This window comes from Lepisosteus oculatus, chromosome 7, assembly GCF_040954835.1.
Source record: "Lepisosteus oculatus isolate fLepOcu1 chromosome 7, fLepOcu1.hap2, whole genome shotgun sequence".
In the NCBI taxonomy this organism is placed as follows: Eukaryota; Metazoa; Chordata; class Actinopteri; order Semionotiformes; family Lepisosteidae; genus Lepisosteus; species Lepisosteus oculatus.
The window spans coordinates 33,655,232-33,681,262 of NC_090702.1; the positions used below are offsets into that span (position 1 = coordinate 33,655,232).

The 26,031-nt window shown below is 41.3% G+C and overlaps 1 protein-coding gene across 1 annotated transcript; it reads right to left on the bottom strand.

The window, feature by feature from the left end:
• Positions 1-1,748: 1,748 nt before the first annotated feature.
• On the bottom strand, positions 1,749-25,911 carry cax1 (cation/H+ exchanger protein 1). The gene is made up of 20 exons (XM_015352537.2): positions 25,595-25,911; positions 21,102-21,269; positions 20,209-20,339; positions 18,839-18,947; positions 18,281-18,397; positions 18,117-18,178; positions 14,973-15,128; positions 13,736-13,921; positions 12,971-13,073; positions 12,451-12,592; positions 11,584-11,767; positions 10,646-10,745; positions 9,585-9,703; positions 9,139-9,176; positions 8,340-8,452; positions 7,548-7,696; positions 4,405-4,499; positions 3,383-3,461; positions 2,912-3,020; positions 1,749-2,226 (listed from the first exon to the last, which is right to left on the bottom strand). The coding sequence occupies exons 1-20, from the start codon at positions 25,647-25,649 to the stop codon at positions 2,153-2,155; spliced, it is 2,289 nt and encodes a 762-aa protein (XP_015208023.2). The 5' UTR covers positions 25,650-25,911; the 3' UTR covers positions 1,749-2,152.
• Positions 25,912-26,031: the final 120 nt, after the last annotated feature.

The window sequence follows — 26,031 nt, forward strand, 5'->3', positions numbered from 1 at the left end:
CTTCATTGAGCTAGATGGGTCAAAGGGCCTCTATGTTCTGTTTTAATTCAAGAAGATTAGGGAAAGGCCTTTGTGGCAATGCCCCTTGTATTGCAAATTCAATTTACATATCTAAACTACCGTTGGGTAGTTCCTAAACATGAGGTTAAGGGACAAATTTACAACTCAGGTACTTGATTGGGTTGAATGTGAGATTCTTGATAATGTAAGAATTATTTTATTATACACTTATGTACTATTTCATGGGGGTAGGGCCTACCCACCACTGCCACTGATGTGACAGCAGCCAGGGTACCAGTTCACTCACAGTACATCAGTTGTCAGTGGGGAGGAGAACAGAGTAAAGAAGTCAATTAATAGATTATTAGGAGGCCATAAAAGCCAATAGGAAATTGTGCAAGATAACATCCATTCTCTTTGAGAAATGCCCTGGGATTTTTAATGACTACATCCACTTGGGACTTCAGTTTTACATCTCATTTACAAGACAGTGCTTTTTTTTTTTACACATTAGTGTCCCTGTCTCTATACTGGGGCAATAGGACCCACACAGACTACAGGGTGAGCACCCCACTATTGGTCCACTAACACCTCTTCCAGTTTACAGCTGCTTAGCTTCTGTAGGTTGCCAGTTCTGACCTGTAAGGTGATACAGCTGCTGTGCTTAAGACAACCTACAAATGAACCTGTAATGGGTTTGTAAACTTTACTCCATAACTTACATGCATCTTTGAGCTCTTTGCCAGATATTTAACACGATAGTCCTGGGCAACCCCCTACCCCGCCACCTGTATCTGTTTCATGGGGGAATCTGCAATACTCAATCCTCACCGCAACTGATACCTGCATGGGGTGAATATCATACACCCCCTCCTCCAAGATGTGCATGAGCAGAGAGCATTGTCAAATGGGGTAGTGGTATAGCAATCAATACTACCACCACCCGCTCACTGGCATCCTGCACAGAGCAACCCGAGGACAGACATTAACCCAGCCTTGGCAGCACTCCGTCAATGTCTGTGCTACCACTCGAAGTATCCCACTCCCAGTTAGCACACATGGGAGCCAAGCCTCACCTCACTGGCGTCTAGAACACAGAGCACAAGGTGTCAAAAGAAGTGCCTGCTCTCTGCTAAAGAGTGTGCAGTCTTCCCTAGGTAGAACACTGCCAGCACAGTTGCTACTGTCACGCCCTCTGGTGTGAATGTGACTCTCCATTGCAGGTGTTCCCCTGTTCTCTGCAGTGATTGGTGTTCAGACTAACTTTAGACCCATCCCAGGAAGTAGATCAGTGAGAGAAAACGTAAACCAGACCAACACCAATTCAGGGAACTTCTTCATGCTTAACAGCAACACGTGGACCCAAGCACACAGCTAGAAGAGAAGTTGAAGTGAATTCAGGACTGAAAACAGGAGACACTGCTTTCAAAACACCATTTAAAATCTAGAAGTAGTTCCCCACTCATGGGGTTGAAACCGACAGTGCAGGATCCTTTTCTGTAATTATAGATGTAATTCTTTGATCACAATGTTAGTGATAACCTCATGGGTAAGATGCAAGGACTGGTACTTTTTACATATTGTGTACAACACCACTACTCTTGGCCATTTCCAATCCACTTCATTCCAATTCTGAATGAAATTATGCAGGAGCAGTTCAGTGCACTATTGTGCATTGAAGCAGACAAGATGAGGCACATGTTTCTCAGCCCCTGCAAATTTAAACTGTCCTATTAAATAAAAGCACATTTACAAAAATCACTTTTATTAATTGTGCCTGTTCATTGTAGACATTTTTTGACATATCTAAACACTAATTCAGCCCAAAGCTGCTCTGTGGTCAATTAGTGTAAAAAAAAAAGTGTCGGTGAAAAGTTTCAGTGAATCTAGCAAGGCTGGAAGTTAGTATCCAGCTCTCGGTCCTTCCTATTAAACACTAAGCCACATACAGCTGACAAGTTATCCTAGACAAAGGCATAATAAAAAGTTATGCCAGACAAAATCTATATAAACACTTTGACAAATTAAGATGCATAAAAAAATCCTTTCATCCAAAAAAATGCCGGGCTCAGCTTATGACGTTTTGAAAGCCGTTCCATCAGGTGACACCGCTCCACGCTGATGGGCTCTGTTCAGTGTTCTCAGAGGATCTTCAGCAGCCAGCAGGGGAAGGAGCAAAGAAGTACAAGGCCAGCAGGATGAAGTACACCACCACCAGTGCAGTCCCTGTGGGGAGAGAGCTCTGTCAGCCGCGAGCAGGGCCGCCCAGGTCACACTGAAGCCCTGTGACTGTGTGGCTTCCGTCTGCTCAAACACTCACACGCAATGAAGATCAACCTCCACGCTGTGCATTAACAGCGAACAGCAAAATGGAGGTACTGAGGTCAAATCAACATCAGATAAAAGGTTTTCATGCCGGGTATCAAATCTGGTAATAATAATACAATCAAGAATCCTGGTATACTTCATTGTGACGCAGGTTTAAATGTGAAATGTGATTGGGATTTTTTTTAATTAGGCTTTGAAGTGTGGGGGAAAAGCACTGGCCTTATATAAAATAAAATGTCCTACAGTACATAATAATCACCAAGACAAGTGTCTGTAAAGGAACTAATCCTTCGTCACAATCTTCCGTTCAATTATTTTGTCACTTTTAAACTGCAAACAATAGCTTGCATAGCATATTTAAACCTGTTTAAAATATAGCAGAATTGTTTTGATACCAAGAAGAGGGACTGATACAAGACCATCTGTACTGCAGGAGTGGTTATCAGTATCTTTTTTTAACCACTAGAGGGCTCTATTTTGGAAAGGCCCAGACCTTTAAACCATTTTACATTTTGACGGTCAGCCTCACTGTAAAAAAAAAAAAATTAAAGTCAAGCTCAGCACACCAAGGATGACAGCTTACCCTGGAAATAGTCACACTTTCCATCCATAAAGATGTAGTTCACCAAAATCACACTGAAAATACTGGCCCAAAGGTGCAGATCGCTGAATATGAGAACAAATCCAACATCCTGTGGAAACAGCAGAAATGGAAACAGAATTCTGCTGTAAAAAAAAGCAATTAACTGTACAGAGCAAAAATCAGAAAGAAGAAGATTTAACCAAAGGAGCTTGTGAGAGCACAATGAGTAAGAACTTGAAAGCTCTTTGTGGCAGTGGTAGAGCAGAGCTGATTTTTGCTTTATCTCTATATTCCACAGCTGTTTGGAAGAATCCAGGAGCAATTTATTTAAATAAAACTCCTTTCTAAGCCACAAAAGAAGGTACATTTTTATCATATATTTTAAAACAATAAACAAACTATACTTCCAAGAAAAGTCTGAGTACTTTTACTTAGAAGGAAAATGCAGAATAAAGGTTGTGGATCACTTACATAAAAAACATTAAAGAGGATTAGTATTGGGATCTGAAGCATACAGACTTGAACTGCTATGCTGCTTCCAACCTCAAAGCTGGAACAAAAAAAACATATTAATGAAGGAATCACAACAGATTCACCCATGAAGAATTCCTGGCTCATGTGTTTTCTTCACCGTGTTGTGGATATACTGTACACAAGGGCTAATGATCTATTACTTTTGTGTCAGAAGGTGGATTTCTCCAAATCTGTAGTGAATTATCACATACTTTCACATTTCACAGGATTAATACATACTGTAGAAGGTTTTATAGACAATAAAGAGAACAAGATTCCTAGACTGGACATATGGGTTTTAATGCAGGATAAAGTATTTTTTCTAAGAAAGATTAGAAACAAGAGGAAACCATTCATCCCTTTTAGCACATTATAGTAGTTAGCTAAATTATCCAAGAACTTCATCCAGATGTTTCTTGAAGAAGGCCAGGGTAGCAGCTTCAACAACATGCATTTACACTGTTCCCAAATTCTACTTTGCTTGAGTATTTTCAAGAAACAGCTGGAATACAATTCTGCTGGTATACACTAAAATTAATATACAGGTATACTGGATCAATCTATCAATATAGTTCATTATTTACAAGACTCCAGTTTGGAAACCACTAATCTAAATGCCCTGGATGGGTTGGAAACGATTTTAATGGGTCTCTTATTTCTGTGCTCTGCAGGGTTCATCTGCCAAGAAGAAATATCTTGTCAAAAATGAGACTTGTTAAATTATGAATGCCGGTATGTGATGTCGATGCCTTGAACCCCAGTTACAGTGACAGTCAGACACCAGATCAGGTGATTAGTCACATGTTAAACCTCTCAGAAGGAATGCAAATCCACCTTTTTGCGATGGGTTCAATCCAAGTCACTTACAAGATATGCTTTAGGCCACCCACAGTTAAGGTTTGCACATGTAAAGAATAGTCAGTGTTAGTTGCTATAATAACAGGAAAGTGCTTCCCACCCATAATACTAGTTGAGCCTACCTCAGGCTAATATTGTTCTGAAGCGCAAACTGAATTCCATTGACAAGCTCTGGAAGCTCGGGTATCAAGGCCAGCACAGTGACACCAATAAAATACTACAATGCAAAGAGAAACAGAAAGGTCATGATTAATAATAATAATAATAATAATAAACTTTATTTTATATAGCGCCTTTAAAGGTGGCTTCTCAAAGCGCTTTACAGGATGACAATAACAATAAATAAGAAGACTACAACAATAAATAAGAAAATTTCACAAGACAGGACATAATTATAATTACAACAATACAACAATAACAATAGAGGAGACCGTGGAAGATGGTATTAAGAAGAGCAGAGGGGTGAAGAATGGAACCAGTTAAGTAAAGGCTTTACTGAAGAAGAAAGTTTTGAGTCTGGATTTGAAGGAGTTTAGAGAAGGTGACTCTCTAATATCCTTGGGTAAAGAGTTCCAGAGCTTGGGGGCATAGCAGGAGAAGGCCCTGTCGCCCATACAATGTAGACGGGCTTGGGGGACAGTAAGGAGGGCAGAATTTGAAGAGCGGAGGTTGCGAGGTGGGGAGTAGGGCGATAAAAGTTCAGACAGGTATTGAGGTGCCAAGCCATGTAAAGCCTTGTAGGTGAGCATGAGGATTTTAAAGTCTACGCGGAATTTGACCGGAAGCCAGTGCAAGGACTCCAGGATAGGAGTAATGTGAACACTTGTACTAGACCTGGTCAGAATTCTGGCTGCTGAATTTTGGACATACTGCAGCTTGTTCAGAGTAGATTTAGATACACCAGGGAGCAGAGCATTGCAGTAGTCAATTCGAGAGAATACAAATATGTTGATCAGCTTTTCAGCCACAGTTAATGATAGCATAGGGCGTAGTCTTGCGATATTTCTAAGGTGGAAAAAAAGATGTTTTGACAGTATGCTGTACATGTGGGTCGAATGTTAAGCCAGAATCGAATATAACCCCAAGGTTTTTCAATTTTGATTGAAGCTCAAGTACAGAGCCATCTACAGACAGGGTTACAGGACTGGCTTTACGAAGTTGATGGGGGGTACCAATAAGCATGACTTCAGTCTTGTCACAGTTAAGATGAAGGAAGTTTTGAGTCATCCAAATTTTTATGTCAGAGATGCAATTAGATAGGATAGAGACAGCCACGTCAGTGTCGGGTTTGGTATGGATGTATATTTGAGTATCGTCAGCGTAAAAATGAAAGCTGAGGCCATGTGATCTTAAAAGCTGACCAAGTGGGAACATGTAAATGCTGAAGAGCAAGGGGCCCAGTATTGAGCCCTGGGGGACACCAGACTTGACAAGACCGATTTCAGACCTGTACCCATTGAGAGAGACAAAGTGACAGCGATCAGTGAGGTAAGACTTAAACCATTTGAGGGCAGTGTCAGAGACTCCAAACACAGTCTCGAGACGAGAAAGCAAGATGTTATGGTCAACAGTGTCAAAGGCAGCACTGAGATCAAGAAGGATGAGTATGGAAAGAGAACCAGAATCAGAAGCTATTAGGAGATCGTTGGTGACTTTGACTAGGGCGGTTTCTGTGCTGTGAAGTTGACGGAAGCCAGATTGGAGGGGTTCGAAAAGGTTGTTTGTCATGAGGTGGTTATGTAACTGAAGTGTGACAGCACGTTCTAGAATTTTAGAGAGAAAGGGTAAGTTGGAGATGGGGCGAAAGTTGTTAAGATTGTCGAGAGCCATGTTAGGCTTCTTTGGCACTGGGGTAATAGCAGCAGTTTTGAGGACCGTTGGTACAATGCCGGTTCTCAAGGATTCATGTATTATATTGAGGACAATGGGACAGAGAGAAGAGAAACAGGACTGGAATAAAGTGGTTTGAATGGGATCTAAAATAGATGTGGTGGGTTTCATGCGCGTAACTAGTTTGTTTAGGGATGCTGAGTCAAGAAGAGAGAAGCTGGAGAGACGGGAACCAGAGAAGTTGGATGAGGAGGGAGGAGGTGTGGAAATTATATCCGTAGTGGAGAGAATGTGATGCCGGATGTTGTCAATCTTAGAACTAAAGAAATCTAAGAATGTGTTGCAAAGTTGTGATGAGGCAGGTAATGTGGTAGGGCAGTTTGGCTTGAGCAGTCTGTTGATGGTGGAGAAAAGATGTCTGGGATTGTTTTGGTGATTTTCAATGATGTGAGAGAAGTAGGTGGATCTAGCAGACTCTATAGTAACCTTATAATCAGATAAGAAATCTCTCCAGGCCTGATAATGTACATTTAGGCCGGAAAGACGCCACCTACGCTCAAGTTTGCGAGAGGCTGCCTTCATGGAACGCAGATGGTCATTGTACCAGGGGGCAGGGCGAGAGAAGGAGATGGTTCGAGTTTTTAAAGGAGCAAAGGTGTCGAGGGTAGATAAAAGAGCATTGTCAAGTAACTGTATTTTGTCCTCTAGAGGGTCAGAGGAAGAGAAACAGGATAAGGAGGACAGAACAGAATTTGCAAACCTTGGGTGATCAATTGATCGCCAGTTGCGGAAATTTACAGAGCGTGAGGGGGAAGTGTTAGAAACAGGTAATTCCAGATTGAAAAGAATGGCTAAGTGGTCAGAGAGGCCTAGATCAAGGGGGGAGCAGTGGGAGACAAAGGAGTCATTTGCAATAATTAGATCTAATCTCCTTATTAAATAAGGAGTTCACAAATAAAACTAAAACCATGTGCAATGTTTTGTTCATATATCAAGAAATACATATCACATTTATCAGCGTTTTGGACTATTTGTTCAAAATCCAAGTTTTGGAATATTGCATTTTAACCTGGAATACATGGAGAACCTGCACTTTGTAAGAAACAAAAAAGAATTACCCAAGTTTTTTTTTTCTACTTTTTTGTTTCATAACTATACAGTATATAATATCATGTATATTATAATATATAATAGAATGTCAAATCAGATTCCCTGTGCTATAGAATGGACAGTACGTTAAAAAATGTTTTCACAGAATTACATAAGTGTTTAAAAAACATCATTAAAGCAATAAAGGTCATCTATTGTCTGTCGACAGTAAATCATGTTACCTATTGCCTGAAAAACAGACAACTGCTTTTCAAAAGAGGAGTTTGTGATGCAACAGAAGAGGCACTATGACCCTGCGGGTGTCGGAGTGGCACCCCTGGCCTACCTGAGACACTTTGGAGTGGGAGAGGATGGGCTCAATGTGCTCTGTGGTCAGATCTGCGCATACGGACATCAGCAGAGTGGCCACGGTTAGGATGACCAGGGCCCTCCACCTGGACCAGTGAACTACAGCACTGTGGTGGTGACCGGGGACTGCAACACAGGCAGGGCTTATGGGACCAAATACCACATCCTTACAGCAAAACCGAGGAGGGCATACCGAGATGAGAACAAAGCGTTTTGGCCGCTTGTTACAGTTTATGCTGCACTCCTCAGTTTGCTAACCTAGAACAGGCACAGGAGCTGCAATTTCAATAGGAAAGCACATGCAATGTTCCCTCTTCTATTCTAGCACATCTGCAGTACACTTTCCATTCCACAGGCGGAAGGAAATTAAGTTGAGCTGTAACCCAGAAAATCACAAACATATACCACGCATAACAAGTATCACAAATGCGATTTGATGAGATTTTACCGAGTAGATCCAACAGTAAAAAAAGGTCTCACACAACATTGAGTAAAACAGTTAAAAATGGTAAAAACATTTAGAACAAGGTTGGAGAGGAGAGTTCCATCAGCAAAGAGACAAACAGAGTTTAATTCTACATTGTTTTGTACTTTTTACCATTTTGACTGTGAAGAGTGCAGGAGTACTCTACTTGTTACTTGTTGGGCTTTTTAGGGTGCATGTAATTATTTCAGACTGTGAATCAGTTTTAAGTGTCAAAACGTTGGCATATCATCTTTACACCTCGCAAACCAACCTCTCGCCAGCCTGGAGGAGGCTGCTACTGACCTTGACACTCGCTGATGTGGATGTCGTAGATATGGGAGTGGGTCTTCAGGGTGAAGAGAAGGCCGATGAGGTAGGCAGCAGGGAGCAGGACAGACACGGTGTAAACCAAGGGCCTGAGACACAGGCGAGAAAGGAGAGTGTAGCTACATAATCTTTGGTCAGGGTCACATTCGCAGCTCAGACCTTGTAGCGCAAGATGTAAATAACGAAAATGACTTTGATTAAACTAGATCAACTTTGGGAACATAAAGGATAGTTCATTCCACCAAGTGATTGATTCAATATTAATATCTACTGATCCATTTCTATTCTATATTGGGCATGTGTTTATTGCAATCAAATTCTAATTTATTTTTAGTTTAGAAGGGAGAGAAAAGCCTGTCCAGTCTTCCTTTCTGCAGCTGATATTGCAGTAGGTTGTCACAGTGTTTGATGCTCATCCCTGTGGCTACATTAATGTTAATTCAGAGATGATTAATTCATATGATGTAGAAGCCAGTTTAAAGGAGCACAGTGGCACTTGAAGGTGAGAATAGACCTATCTACAGGCACCACTTCTACACTATATGAATAAGACCAAGCAATAGAAAAATAGCACTAAATGCCAGACATACTACGGAGTGCCACAATGCAAGTAATGGGTAAATCTGTTCACCAGTGTAATTATGGTGCACATTGGGATAAAGGTCCAAAATGAAATAGAAGACCTAGTCTTCCATTTATTTAATGATTCCAGAATTCTCACCAGCATTGACAGTCAGCCATAAATCAGTAAATATTTAATAAGATCAGTACTCACTCAATATGACTGTGAAACAGTGAATAATTATTTTCACTCTGTAAAGACAAAGGCAGGCAAATGTGAGGATAGAACCAGCACTGAATATATTTAATTTATTAAGGCTCTGAATGTGTAATGTATGAAAAATAAATTGATATACTGTACAGTATATGAAAGTTAACATATAAAGCAAAACAGGAAATTATGGGGTTAAAATATTACCTTTACTATAACTAAAATAAAGCAGACTGTATATTTCAGCTTAATTACATTCTTATGAGTTCTAAGATTACTCTTTATCAATATTCCACTTTGTCTTGTGCTATTCAGTAAAATGACACTGTAAAACCATCATGTTATGTTTGTAAACTGTAAGCATCCGTCTTAATTCCTGGCTAACTCTGAATTGCATTTGTACAAAGCTCAGTCCTATATGAGAGGAGCAAAAGACTGCAGAATCGTACCAGGTCGTAACGGCAGTCCATGCAGACAAACGGACCAGTACCATTGTCTGACGAGTTGGTGCAGTCCTGACAGATGAGGTTCCCATAGGCTTTGGAAAAGAGTGTGGGAGCAAACACCCCTGTGGAGCAAAACAAAAACAGACAGAAGTCAACACAAGGGCGACAGTGTGGAGTAACCCTTCGCACTCCAGACCCTTGACTGAGGGTTGAGGGCTCAACTCGCAGTTGAGGACACTGATACTGTACCCCTGAGCAAGGTGCTTTGCAAAGATTGAACACTGATATACAGTACAAACTGATACTAAAATAGGCACTGTGATTGTTGCCTTTATAACTTGCTTTGGATAACAGCATCAACCAAATAATTTCCCTCGCAAATTCACTGTACAAGTCAACACTTTGGAATTTTATTTTTTTGTTTGCCAGAGTCAGAAATGTTTACTGTTTCAGTCCACTTTGCTATACATGTTCTGAAAGTGGTGCATGCAATGCAAAGGTTTACGTGTGTAACTCTGTCAGTGTGCACTGCTTGCAAAGGAACACGTAAGGGTTCATTCAACTCTGAAAAGCAGAATATAGTAACATGCACACAGGCTAGGATGCACACAAGGAAACATTGACCCTCATTCAGGTTGGACATGTTGCGTATCTTCTGTCTGCTTTTCAGTGGGGAATTCTACTTGTCTTGCTCCTGTGCAATGTAAAAATTACTGTTAGAGTGGGGTGCAGGTTTTCTGATCCTGCTGTTGTTCCCAGTGCTGTAAGAGAGTGTTGGTGTTCAGGGAAAGGTAGGAAGTGAGCATCTTATGATGTACAAGCCTGAATGGAGACACACTTGGCACACCAGTACCCAAGTCGCCATGGAAATTGCAGAATTTGATTCCATGTTGATTCCCAGGCTGTTTTAGGGTCCAGGGCAATTAAGTTGCAGCAGAGAGACAGCCGACTAAATATAAGCATGCCTATGATTAACACTACCAGGCACACAGCAGTATGGCCGCTATAGTAATGCTTGGTACTGGGACACTGTGCTGTAATGACTGAAAAGGCAAGTCTCTCACCTCCAACCGATATGAAAAGCAGAGCTGAGCTGACCCCTGCAGAGCGACTGTTAAACCTTTGCTCCTGGTGCTTCAAGCCCCCAATGATCATGCAGATTCCCTGGAGAAAGACAAGTGTTAACACGGGGATTTTACAGATCCCATTAGCAAGGATTTAAATCGAGCCGATAACTCATGGAATGACTCCCAAAGACTGATTTTCTGAAAGTTAAACAGGAAGGGTATCTTTTTTTAAATCAAAAGATCCAGCAATCCAGAAGCTACAGTATATATACACACATACAATACACACACCCTTCACATTTGTTACATCACGTTTTCCACCATCAGACAGCCAGTGCATCCCAGAGATTAAACACTGCGAAATCTTAGCTGAGAATGTAGCTCATGCACCCAGGCTAGGATGCATACAAGGAAATGGGCACATGTTTAAGTTAATATATGCCTTCAATTTAAAATGTTGACAATTTTTGTTATTTTGAATACCAAAATTATCCTCAAACTAGGATCACACCTTCCCCCTTCTCGCAACGACAGACTCGTCTCTTTTGAAATCCTCTCTACTTATTTGCAGGTATTGGCTTCACTCCTCTGCTGTCCCCCCTGAGTGTCTGTAACTTTCTCCCCTGCTACCCAGCTCTTCTTAACTACTGTCTTTTGTTCTCCCTGATGTTATTTCTCTTCTCGTTTCCCTCTCTCCCTCACACCCGAAGAAGGCTCCACAGTCAAAACGTTCTGTTCCTTTTCCTTTCAGCAAGGAATAAATCTTGACCCGTTCCTTCAGTTTTAACATTTGCACCTTGTATTTGCATACAAGACTGTTCTTGCACAGGTGTGTTTCAGAGTTATAATTTAAAGACGTGCTGTTGGGAGATCCTCAACAAGGAACGGTATGTAAACGCACCACTGAAGGATGAGTCAACAAAGACCAGACTCACAGGCACGAAGAGAATGCAGCCAAGTAGTGTCCCGGTCAGCGCAGATTTCACAATCTCCTCGTAGCACTTGTTCTGCTCCTGGTAGCCATGAATCAGGGCCGTGATGTAGAAGGTGAGCTCGATGACGGAGCCGAAGGTGGCGTTCACCACTGCACCCACTGCAAAGCTACTCTGTGCTGAAATACTGATGAAGTAAAAAGATAAGGCAGTCCACACAACTGAAATCACTGCTCTGTACTGAAAGCGGTCTCGCCACTTGAATTCCAGGCAAAAGACACATCTGCTGAGCAGTCTCTGTCGTGTACCGATACTGCTTCTGCGCATCTTGTACTGTATACTAGGAGAGCAAGTACTTCGGCATAAATAAATGACTCCCCGCTACACCTCCTACCCAGAAGGAGAATTAACTAACTCACAGATGGCATCATAAAACGGTAAACCTTTAGTTATTTCTACATTTTTTTGTAAAAATAAGCATTTCAAAAGGAACAAGGGCCGAAGTTGCACCTTTAGTTCTGGGAAAATAATTCCCTTTGCCAGGACTCACTCTGAACCCTAAACTCACTCCTCAAAACTTAATGAGTGCTTTCAAAGAAAGGCATCTGTCCATCAATACAGGCAACACTTAAGAGTGGGACTCTGCAGCAAGTAAAAACCTTTAAAGTTATTAAACCAATGTCCTGAATTTCATTAACCTAATTCAACTGGACAAAAAACACAGCTATGGTATGCTTACAATACTTAACACCACCCACAAGAAAGTTTCACATCATTTAAGGCCGAGAAACAAAGCTTCACTTTCGAGTTCTCCTAATCTGAGTGCCCCCCTGCCCTTCCCACACACAGAGACAGGCAGCGGGGCGTCACCTGGCGATGGCCATGCCAATGAAATAGGACAGTGGGACGATGGAGACCAGGGCCATGGTGAACTTCACCGGAGAGCTGGCATACTGGTTATCCCTGTCCCCATAGCCAATCCCAAGCGTGATGATGACAAGAGGCAAAAGATCTGTATTATTCAGGGTTAAGGCAAGAAAAAACAGGACATGCCCCCACTGCAAAACCAGAATACAACTACATTAAGATATGAAACGGATACACAATAATGTAGCTAGAATCCACATTGTATTGGTCGTACCTGCATGATAGATGATCTTGTGCTGTAGAAAATTACAATGTTGCTCAGAAAACTTTATTCAAAGGCCAATGTGTCAATACATCAGTATTACTGACAGGGCTGCAGTATCATATCTTATTTCACTTCCCCATGTGCAAGTAATAGTTCATTTGGAAAAACAAATAGTCCTAAGTCTTCTAGTTTATGTGGTCTGTTGGCACACTCTGGCAAAATCTCAAGATCCTCTTACAGGGAGTTTGCAAAGGATACTGACAGCAAACACATTAATCCCATCTACCGTATACTTATAGTAATACAAGTTAAAAGCACGATAAATGCACAGGATCACCTCAGACTCAGAACTCACATCTGTCTGTGGTGGGAAAGAAAAAAAAAAGTTTAGTTTTAGGAATCTTTTTTACAGCAGAGATATAAAGTATCCTTAAACGTCATGAAAAGTGGACATCACCACTTATGAGTCCCTATGCAGTAATGCCTATTTTAGGATAGCATTTTATTCTTAAAACATTACATGAATGTCAAAGAAACCACAAAACCCTTCTGCAGTAGTAAGGGTCAACTCTTTTCACACACAAAGCAAATTGTACATTGTCTTTCCTTTCAAACCATTATCAGACATACTTGTGACAGACCTCTGCCAAAGAGGGACGACAGTCACAAAACATGGGCACCATCTGAATCATGAACAAACACGACGACCAAGCCAGAGAGGAGAAGAAGCTGGGCTGAAGAGATATTGTCCTTCAAAATAACTTACAGAAGCAATTCAAATAAAGAGGGATAAAAAGTTAAAGAGGATTAACCAGTTCAGTAAGGGTCTCCTATTCTCAAGCTGCAGTACAACAAGAGTCTTCAACAAGTATCATCTGACAACTTGTTGCTGCTCTGGATTCAAATGTACAGAAGCAGTATATCCACCAGCATTTTACACAAGACTTAAAAATCCTCTAGTGCCCTAGAGTCAAGATCCATCTCACTCCTGGTTAAAATAATACCAATGATGCCGGTTGTTACCCTTTTAAGGTTTCGGATGGAAACCTGTTCCGGGGGCATGAGCAGGATGGTCCTGATGGTCCTGGCGTTCATCTTGGACACCGGAATGGTGAAGACCAGAATCCAGGAGAGGAAAGAGGCCAATGCATGGATCAGGAAGAGGAAGGGGTATCCCAGCAGCAGCCAGACGTATGTTCTCACACAACACTGCCCTCAGGAACAGCAAGTCACGGAGTTAACAAGCTGACAACTCCACTCACGGCGGAAAATCACTTCACACGCTGCTAAAGAACACATTGCGTAAAGATAAACCCCTGTAGTTAATGCTTGCGTCTCTAATGCAGTGTCTAGGAAAACATAATTTGCATCAGATTGTCTTTTAAAAATTGTTTTGCTTTATTAACGTTTGCACATTTTGGCAAAATGCATAGAAATGATTGTGAAAGGCTATACAATGTAGTAAATATGCATGACACTGAAATGTTAACCATTTAGTAACAACAACAACAACAATAATAATTCCTTTCACTTATATAGCGCTTTTCTGGACACTCCACTCAAAGCGCTTTACAGGTAATGGGGACTCCCCTCCACCACCACCAATATGCAGCATCCACCTGGATGATGCAATGGCAGGCATAGTGCGCCAGCACGCTCACCACACATCAGCTATCAGTGGGAAGGAGAACAATGAAGAAGCCAATTCATAGACGGGGATTATTAGGAGGCCATGATTGGTAAGGACCAATGGGAAATTGGCCAGGATGTCTGGGTTACACCCCTACTCTTTTCGAGAAATGCCCTGGGATTTTTAATGACCACAGAGAGTCAGGACCTCAGTTTAACATCTCATCCGAAGGACGGTGTCTTTTTTATTTTTACAGTATAGTGTCCCCATCACTATACTGGGGCATAAGGACCCACACAGACTGCTGGGCCCACTAACACCACTTCCAGCAGCAACCTTAGCTTTCCCAGGAGGTCTCCCATCCAGGTACTGACCAGGCTCACACCTGCTGAGCTTCAGGGGCTGCTGCTGGTAACACCTGTGGATGTTGTTCTTCTTCCTTGAACTTGGCCCAGTTCTGATTTTCACTACATGGCAATGATAACAGCAGAGGGGAAGGTATTACTGGGACAAGTATTGCTTGGCCAGACAATACTGAAGGCCTTGTCAGCAGAATTCAGCTGGCCAGGGAAGCACTGAACTCAGCAGCGTTCAGAGAGAATCTAACACAAGGACTTGGGCCAGGCTTACCCAGTACCGTGGCTCACTGGGCCCTGGGCTCCGTGAACAGACTGGAACATGCCGCTTGGACTGCATAAGGGGGGAAGTTTCCTTTACTTCGTCCACCTCTGGGATGGCTTCGCATTCAGGGAACCGGATACAGCACTTCCTGAACGGGTTGTTGAACTGCAGAGGTTCAAGACAAGCAATAAAAAGACTCATAAATGATCAGTCCTCAAGGCAGCGTTTTTCTAGATTCATGCTCCCAGGATTGACACCAGCATACTACCATCAAAGATACTGCATCAATATTTAAGGACATGCCAAGTAAAAAAAATATATACAGTACATACATAACTAATCATCTAAACCTTTCATCTGGTGCTACAGCTTTAGCTAACCTTTGGGGGACTCCACATATTTCATTCAAAGTGCTCTGGAACTTGCAGATTATTATTGTGAATCCAGGGAAATTGAGATGCTTCCAAAGAGTGGCACACAACTGACTCAACCAGTGCATGAGCAAGAGTTTGGGGATTTGGCTAGCCATATAAAGCTCTCTGCTGCTGGACACATCGCCTTTGATTCTGAACACTTCTGTGCTGCACAGGTTGACTACATGACACAGGAGTCAGGGACATGCTGATGCACACAAGTCTTCATCTCTCCTGATCCAAATAATCAAAGTCCTTGAAGGCACTGTCAAACCCCGGGCTTTTCTTAAGAATGAACCGTGCAATACAAACCATGTAGAAGTGCATTTACAAACAAGAACAGGAGGCACTTCTTTACTGAAAGGGTTGTGGGAGTACGGAACAGCCTGCCCAGCCGATATCATGAATTCTTTCAATAGGAAACTTGTGGATCAATTATCGAACAGGCCTGATGGGCTGAATGCCCACCTCTTGTTTGTAACCTCTCTTATGCTTGGGCAAGCAAAGAACAGAAATAACTAATCATAAAAAAATAATAATAAATAACAGATTTGCAGAAATCCAAGAGGAGAATGAAACAGAAGGCAATATAGAAATACAGAATTCTGGAGCACATAGAGGTTAATTTCATGTAAAAAGTGAAAAGCATGAAAGATAATATTTGAGCAGCAGAGTCATCTTGAGGGATGGACATTGCATCTAAGATGGTTTCACACCTCCACACTTACAGACCAGTTGCACTGACTTCTCACATCATGAAGACACTGGAGAGGCTGGTCTTATCCCACCTGAGACCCCTGGTCAGCTCATCACTGGACACCCTACAGTTTGCCTACCAGCCCAGTGTTGGTGTGGAGGATGCGATCATCTACATGCTGCAAAGGGCCTACTCACACCTGGACAGGGCTGGCAACACTGTAAGGATCATGTTTTTCGACTTCTCCAGTGCCTTCAATACCATCCAGCCCTTACTTCTAAAGAGGAAGCTGGAGGAGATGCAAGTCGATGCCTCCATGACCTCGTGGATCACTGACTACCTGACGGGCAGACCACAGTCTGTGAGACTTCAGAACTGCGTGTCTGAACTGGTAGTGAGTAACACAGGGGCACCTCAAGGGACAGTTCTTTCTCCATTCCTCTTCACTCTCTATACTTCGGACTTTAAGTACAACTCAAAGTCATGCCACCTGCAAAAGTTCTCAGATGATTCTGCAATTGTGGGATGTATCAAGGGTGAGCAGGAGGAGGAGTACAGAGGACTGGTCAGCAGCTTTGTGGAGTGGTGTGGGGTGAACCACTTGGAACTGAATGTTACAAAGACAAAGGAACTGGTTGTAGATTTCAGGAGGAAAAAGGTCAAACCTACTCCTGTCTACATCCATGGGAGTGGCGTGGAGATGGTGGACTCGTACAAGTACCTGGGAGTGCACATCGACGAGAGACTGGAATGGTCTAAGAACATCGAGGCCATCTATAAGAACGGACAGAGCCGACTTTACTTCTTGAGGAGGCTCAGGTCCTTCAATGTGTGTAGTAAGATGCTACACATGTTTTATCAGTCGGTGGTAGCGAGTGCCATTTTCTACGCAGTGGTGTGCTGGGGCTCTGGGATTAGAGCAGTAGATTCCAAAAGGCTGAACAAGCTCATCAGGAGAGCGAGCTCTGTCATTGGGTCTGACCTGGACCCCTTGGAGGTAGTGGCTGAGAGGAGAATGATGTCCAAACTGGAGGCCATCATGGACAACTTCTCCCATCCCCTCTATGACAGGCTTGCAGGAATGAAGAGCACGTTCAGCAATAGACTGATTCATCCACGGTGCGACAGGGAGCGCTACAGGAGGTCATTCTTGCCGTCTGCCATAAGACTGTACAACGCATCCACCTTGCGTCTTGGCAGAGGCAACAGCGACAGTGACCTGTTTCTGGACTAAACGCATATACACATCTACTGCTACATCTGTTCTCTTTCTTTTTCTTTTTCCCGTTTACAACCACTTTTGTGCAATATATGCCAGGGACCTGTGCAATACATTTATATTTATATTTATATCATGTATATTTATCTATTCTACATCTATATTTATATTCATACGTGTGATACGATTTTCTGTGTACTGTTCTGTTCTAGTTTCCTCTTGTGTGTCCGGACTGTGAGTAACTCTTGTATTGTATTGTATGTATTGTACTATTAGTATATAATTCGTTACACTGTGGCTGTGTTGTGTGTGTCAAGCTGCTGTTGCACTGCAATTTCCCTCACGGGATCAATAAAGTATCTATCTATCTATCTATTAGACAACACTATCTTTATGCAGAGGAGAAAAGCACCTGCCCATGATGGTAACCTTATTTACTTAATTTATAACTACATATACAAAAATATTCTTAAACAACATAACACACTAAACTTTGATCATAGGTTCCTTTATAACGCATGCAGCACAGACCTATTATTTTTTCCCCAGACTGTATTTAGCCAGACCAGACCTCTTGTTGTATACTGTATGACCACAGTGACAATGCAGTAGAGGTAAGCTGTAGTGCTATGGAGCATGTGATACTGTATGTCAGAACAAAGAAAAGGATGTTCTTCTTTTTCAAAGTATATAAAGAGCTCTCATCAGGATTGAGATATCAGAGGAGAAATGACAAACAGTGAGAAACAGGGTGATGCTGGAAGAAAGAAAGAAAGAAATAAGGGGGTTACACTCAACAACAAAAAAAAAACTTCAGAAGCTACCTTTTGTATGGACTTCCCAAATGGCCACAGAAAAAAACAAGCTAATTTCCAACAAAGCTTTCCTGAAACAAGAAAGAGGAACAGTTCAAACTTAAACTTTCCAAAACAAAATTAACATCAAGACGGATGTTAAGCGAAAAATAAATACACAAGAAAGTACCTACCATATTGTGCTCCAATTACTGTGAGAAACATTAGAATGCTAATAAATGCATGAGCCAAAGATATCCACCAACCGAACAAAATGACATAAGTAACATTTCCACATGTCACCAAAGAACCTGCAAAAATGAAATGTACAGTTATTGTACAATCTATAAATGCAACATTAGAAATTAATAATTTGCTCAAATTGCTTTTCAAAAAGCAGAAATCCTTAAATCCTAAGGACACTGCACATACTGTATATGAATAGTTCACAAGCTAAAGAAGGAGAGAAGCCTTTGAGTTAAACTGTGAACTAGACTAGTCTGACTAGCTTTCAACACAACAGCCATTAAATGTCCAGTTGCATCAGCCCTTACGATGTACTTTAATCCTCAGAAGTTTCACATAAATGCCTTGATCAACAATTTGAGACTTTTGGATAGAGATGCCAGTTAGTCTTGTTAAATTCAGCAGTGAATTTTGTAGAGCCCTCTCTACAAGCACTACAGCCGTCCCAACCAATTTCCATACTTCGAGCAAATACTGGATTTTAAAAGGACCTGAGCTTTACTTACCCGTGGGGCTCCTAATGATGTTGAGCTCCGAGTACAGTTCTTTCACAATCTCCGACCTGTCCTCCCAGGGCCTCTCTGTCACATGACTCTTCCATTTCTTGAAGCCAAACTAACAAACAAACAGACACGCGTACTGTACATTTTCAACACAACCACAGAGGTGCTGCTGAAATACATTCAGTTTGAGGGCTATGAATTTCTTTATGCATTGAAATTAAAAAATATATAAAAATATTTGAGATATTATATCAGGTGCAGTGGCTAAGGATCTGCACCTGTGGCTGGAAAGTTGCCAGTTCGAATCCCACAGCTGGCAAAGAAATCCTACTTTGTTGGGCCCCTGAGCAAGGCCCTTAACCCCAGCTGCTCCAGGGACGCCGTATAAATGGCTGACCTGCGCTCTGACCCCAAGCTTCTCCTCCCTGTCTATGTGTCTCATGGAGAGGAAGCTGGGGTATGCAAAATGACGAATTCCTAATACAAGAAATTGTATATGGCCAATAAAGTGATCTTAACAAGGAACAAGTAAAGGTTTATTCCATGCTGAAAAGAGAAGAAAGGAAACCTGTGGAGCCTTCTTCGGGTGTCATATCGAAAATAATGTATGAAATACATTTCTTACAAAAAAAGTCATTTTGCAGTCATTCTGTGCACTTTCCCTCTCCATCAAAACTGGAACCCATCAGCCACGTCTTAAAAAAGTGCATGCATCACGATCCCTTCCAAACACAAATGCCAGAAGTTTCCGGCGGCTCACTAAGGTCACACATGCCAAGAAAGGGTGAAGAGATCTGCCATCTACTGACCAGCCACAAACCCCCAGAGATGACATCCATAACTTACTGGACTGTTGAATTCTGGCAGTGAACTGGGGCAGTGTGTCATGTGCAGTGATGAGAAAGAAGGAAGATGGGGACCCAAAGGTGAAAAACAAGGTTGATACTTTTATGTGAAAAGCAAGAAATCCTGCATATTCATGAGACTGTCACCAAGATTTGCAAATTCTATCAAACTTTGCAGTTTGCTTGTATTATTACGCAAACCATCTTCAACTTTCTGAAAAAGATATTTTGCACAGCTCTCCTCACTCTTTTTAAGGAATGCCTTGTCTTTAGCACTGTTCACCATTCATTTCAGGAATAGTGTGCATACAATTTGGACTTTTAAATGGAACCAGTTCTAGTACTTCTTTTTAAATAAAATCTCTTCAAAAGACCTGTTTTGAAAATAAAAGTTACAACTTTGTGGTTATACCAAGAGGTCTGAAATCATGACTAGCAGTCAGAAAACCTCACAGTCAATCCGAAAGAAATGTTTGTAAAGAAATAGGTTTGTTGCATCACACTCATAGTTCACGCCGATCAATGCACCCTGTAGTTGTTGGCTAGCCTGTGAGCTTCCACTTCATTCTCTGCAGTGAGGGTGGTCTTGGTAGAACAGCGATCACACCCTTGTATATCTCCAGACTGGTGCAAACATCTGGAAGGAATGGAAGATTGTACTGCAGGGGAAAACAAAAACAAGGGAAGACAATTTCATGGGAACATTAGAAGGTTTACAAAGAAACAATTCAGCCCCTCTAGTTCACTGGGTTGCTAATAGCTAACTCATCCAAACGTTTTTTGAAAGAATCCAAACCACTGGAGTCCATAACATAACTGGATTGCTGTTCCACACTCCTTCAATTCTTTGGGTAAAGAAGTGCCTCCTGACAAGAAAACAACAGGACTCTGGTTAATGGAACCGAGGACAGTCAAATTATTTTATTTTGGTTTCTTTTAAGTCTAATGGGATGTACCCTGCATCAATGGAATACTTTCTTTCATATATATATATATCATGTTATGTAAAGCTGCTTGGATATTTAAGACAAATCTGGTCTGACTGGAAACAAACCAGATTCTGCCGGCTCCTTTATCCATGAAGAACCATTTGTTTTTCCATCAGCAGTACTGTATTTTTGTGCACTGGAAGAAACCAGTCACGGGTTTGTAATCCTGTACTTGTCAGTCAGGCTTTAAAAACAGGTAATGGTCTGACACCTGAGCCATGAGGTAAAACCACTATATGCAGCACGTTCACAGAGTAGAAACATTGAAAAAGCACTTCGAGAGCTGAAAGTGTATCGTTGATGACATGAATGTTAAGTTGAACTAAAAAGACTTCCCATTGACTTGACTGAGCTAAACACAGTACCACAGGATTGGAGCAATTGGCTCTTTTGGAAAAGCAAAAGAAACGGGGACCTGAAAGTGCCACCCACCTCCCTGGCCGGCCATGAATCTGGGAGTGAAGGGGCCGAACTGGTGCGAGCCGGTGGGCGAGTACGTGTCCGTCAGGTCGGGGTGCTGGCTGGACAAGCACTGCCGGTCACACAGAGAGCCCCGGCGGTGCTGCACCTCGGCTCGGTGCTCCAGGTCCCGGGGAAACTCTGCAAGTACACCGCCTGCCGTGAGAAGGGCCTGTAGTCACGGGGGCACGTAAACGGCCGGCCTCTCTCAGCAGAGATATGCTTCAAACTCCTGTATCGGAACCGCAAATGACGTTTAAAATACACGTTATTGCGCTCTTCATTTCAGGAGCGGCAAGCAGCATAGTCCTACAAAGCACGCTCCACTCACAGCGCAATTTCAGGATTGTGTAGCCACGACCTCAGAATACTTTTTCAGCAATAATCGAAAAATACTCTTGATTAAAAAAAGTAAACGGTGTGCTGAAGAAGCAAAAAATAAAAAATAAGTAGAAAAGTCATTTGCAACTACAATGAAAATGTTGATGAAACAAATCAGTTTATTTAGTAATTAAGTTCCCAGAAGTTACATGTTGCCTTTTAACGTCTGTATATCTTAAATACGGAAACGCTTAGTGCCAGTGTATCAAACTGTCTCCTTCCCTATTAGGAACGTGGAGCCCCGTGATGTTGTCGGGAATAGCACTGCAATTGTGGTCCATGAGACAGTGTTGGTCTGTTTTAGGTCTTCTAGCTTTAATTTATTAAACAGCATAAAGACCAAACTACACAACCCCACTGAACATCAAGCAAAACTGATTTTTCCGTGAAGGAAAGGAAACCTAAAACATGCAGTTCTGTCCTCTTGCGCACTATATGTAAATGCATGACTAACAGACCACGCATACCCATCACAAGCCTCAGTTTAAACTGTGAAATTGAACTAGAGCATGTAATTAAATCTGCAAGGTTCTCCTGGGATAAAAGAGCTTGATGCATTGTCCCACCAAAACTTGTTCTCCTGCCATTTCTCAGAGAAAACTAGAACACCAGATACTAAAAACAGGACTGTCACCTAACAAAACACTGTAATGTTATGAAAACGAAGGAAATTACATTTATGCTGTCTTATTATTATATTTTAAAATAATAATTATATTAAAAATAAATGCAATTTAAGACAAAGGCATGAACATAAACAGCAGAGCTGTGTAGTTTACAGACCATCACTGTCTGTTGCAGCTCTAGAGATTGGTTCCAGTGTCCAGTCTTAGGTCTAGCACAGTGCTCATGTGTTCTGCTTGGAAATACAGATCGGATCATCAGTATTATTGTGCTGTTCCGCAAAACCCTCATGATCTGTGGGGGCAAGCTAATCAAGTACACTGCTCTGAGTACATCCTAATGGGTAGTTATGGAACAGTTGATTCTTCTCTTGACACTGAGCCTATCAGCTGATCTTTTTTGAGTTTTGTAAGAGCTTTACCACACATTTGCATTAGTGTCGCTCATGCTTTAGAAACAACACACAACTGAAAGGGGACAGTGACCACTGGCAAAGTCCAATCGACCACAGATCATGCTGTACTGTATATTCCGTGTTGCTCTGACATGTCACTGCCATACAGCACATTCAGAACTGTGTCAAGCACCAGCTGAGGGATCATCTAGTATTCAATGCAGAACACTTAATACAGTCAAAGATATGTCTCTGGTATTACTGTATGAAATGTTATGAAATCCAGATAAGTCTTAATCTCATGAAGAGTAAAATAAAATGGACTAAATGTCTCCTTAGGTCACATCTTACAATCCTTCTCCTAGAAGATTACTATATTTCCACTAAACATTGAATAGGAGTTTAACAACACTGGGGCACAATTTGCACTCACCAGACAGAGAAATCTTGCTAAGTTATTGCTGACACAGTCTGGTGCACCTAAGGTCATTATTTCTGCTCAAGTGTTCTGAAATATGTTGAGGTTTTTACCGTGAATCCAATCATACTATTAAATCTGTAAATCAAAGCTTTAAAACACTTTCTGTAAGAGGTTTGAGCTAATTTAACTTTTAGTTTCCTCTTGCCCTTTCATTTAGATTTGAGTACAAAGTGTAACATTGCACACCCATGGCATCTTACGCGTGTTTGGATGTGTTTTAATACAGTTTCTCAAAGGCATGGACTGCATTAACCTTTCCAGAGTACTTCTCGAATGTTTCAAGAACTGAATTGTTCAAGCAAATAGTAAACTAGAGTACAAATAAACTTGCTAATTCATGACACTGCCTAAACACAGAAAATAATTGTGAAACTCCACAAGAATGTGCTGCTAGGAGCTTTTCCACACCTGAGAGAAAAAGTCTTGCCGACATCTCAAAACATACAAGAGTTATTGGTCAGCTACTACTGCCTAAAAGAATCCTTCTTGAATATCTACTGATTCAAACTTCCTTAACAGCATGGCCTGGAGACGTATCCTTCTCCTTCTGCTTTCTAAAAAAGACTGCTTTTGATCTTCCTCAAATTCTGACTATTTTAACAAGTGAAAGTGTGCAGTAGCTTCAAGAGCTCACAGGACTCCTGTTTTTTGTTACTTTCCTTGCTAACACACTAAGCCAGCACCTAACCCGTTATAAGGTCTTGCTAGGAAGTGTTAAAATGAAGATAATTTCAGAGCTGTGCCATGGCAATTAAGTGATAAAAGTACTAATTTATCACTTAATTTAATTTCATTTCACTGTGCAAATTCACTCCTTCAGATCATTTTGTCTAATTCACCTTATATGATATTTAAGGTATGAATCTTATATGATATTTTATAGAAAAACGGCAAATGCAAATAAAATAGTGGAGTTATTATTGTATTAAAATCAATTTACTTATGCAAGTTTCCTTAATTTCTACAACCCTGGTTATAAGTAGAGTCCAAAGATCTCAACAGTGCTGACAGCAGAACAGAGACTGTCTAATATCAAATTTAGTGTGTGAAAGGAAAGCACAATTCTATATCCACTAAGAGTAAATACTGTTCCCATCACATCTGTGAAATAAAAACACTCCTTGGGTCAGTGTTTTTGTACTTGTTAAGATATTTCACAGGCTCATTATTTTTTCCTCAACAGTGCCATGTCTATTTGCCTTACGAATTTATTCTTTGTATTACAACATTTGCCACAGTTGCATGCCATGATTGCGTAAAAAAAAAAATCAAAAACAAGAACTAGCCTTTCTTCAAATAAAATGACGTCAGCATTTTTCAGGACTGTCTCCTGCCCAGTTAACCTAAGACTTCATGTGACTGAAGATCCAACATCATAACAGGGTACATACACAGATGAGAAGTGAAATCATCCACATACCCACATCAAAAAATAGGTTGCATATTAAACTCTCAAATTTTAAGTAAAACAAATGATGCTAATATTTGTAAACTAAGCTATACACAAAAACACATCCTATGACAATGTGAAAAAAACAGGTCAATACTTAGTTTCTACCCCATTGGAATCACTTTAATTTGTTCTGTACTTTCAAATGAGTTGTCCAATAAAGCATTTTCCATCTTTTTTATTTAAATACATTTTTTTCCCCAGATGTACACATTGCACTTCACCAGGATCCGGTCAGGTGAGAACACTTGTCACTCCAGCCGGGACAGGTGAGCGTTTTCTTATAACCGAGACTGCGCTCTGCACAGTCAAATCGCTGAATACTGTACAGTATGTGTGTGGTTCAAAAGTGAAGACAAAACCGCTCACTTCACAAATATTAACAAGGTGGGAAGCGTGATTAACAGATTCTCCTTCTTTTAAAACACTCACTTTTATTTTTGCCTTTGCAATCCAACATTAGCTAGATAAAACGCCGTTTTCTCTTATACAAAAATGAAAAATCATTCCGAGCCAACTACATGCTACAGCAGGGGTTATATTAACAACAGACACGACAAAAACCCAACAAGAAATAGAACCTATAAGAATGCTAAAATTAACAAATAAATAGGGACACTGTATTAGGTATAGCAAATAAACTGTCGGATACATTAAAATTAATAAATTAGGAACACAGATTTAAAAACACGACTAACACTCTTGCCTACTAATTGAATTAGAGCGTTAATAAAAATAATAAATTACAGACAAGGGGATAAGAGTATACCAGACGAAGTTCGGATAAACCCTGATTTCCAAACGGGGTGTGTTTACCCAGGATTACTCCACGGACATGCAATCTAACCCGGGATAGATCCAACTCACTTCCTTATGAAACAGCTTAAACTCGTGTTCTCCAAACTAATTTAGCAGTAGAAAACAGTAGTAGTAGACAATATCATAATGAATAACGACACCCTCCCATTAAGCTTGAAAGACAACGGTGCAACTCTGCAGGTGTAACTCCAGCAATCCCCAGGTATCCTCACCCTAGTAATGATACAGCGACAACACACACCTGGCAAATTTAAAGCACACAAATAAGTTAAAAAAAAAGGTATATGTAACACAAAATAAAACATAAAATCTCACACCGAAAGTCTCGTGAGTGTATCTCCTCCTTCGCGGCGGGTCTGTATCCGACGGCATCTCAGCACTTCAGTGAACGACAGTTACAATCTCTCAGTTCCCATTTAATGTTCTGAAACCTGGAACCACAAATTCTCGAACAGACTGTCTCTTCGCGTTAACGCATCTACAACTGCGAGTTAAAAGCCAGAGCAGAGCAGCACCGTGTGAAAGCTGCGGAAGCGCAGGCCCCTTAGCGTTGTGGGAAATGTAGTGGGAAAGCTAGGCGAAAGGAGGACTATACTGGAGCGTCATGACTTGACCGCGTAAGGCACCTTAAATACCTTACGTGCCGAAGATGTGTACATTTCCTCTTCAACGCGACTTTAGGTCTTCCGTCTCATGATTTGTTTGTGCAGTCAAGAAATTTCCATTCCCATCTTTCAAATGAGAAGTTAAAACA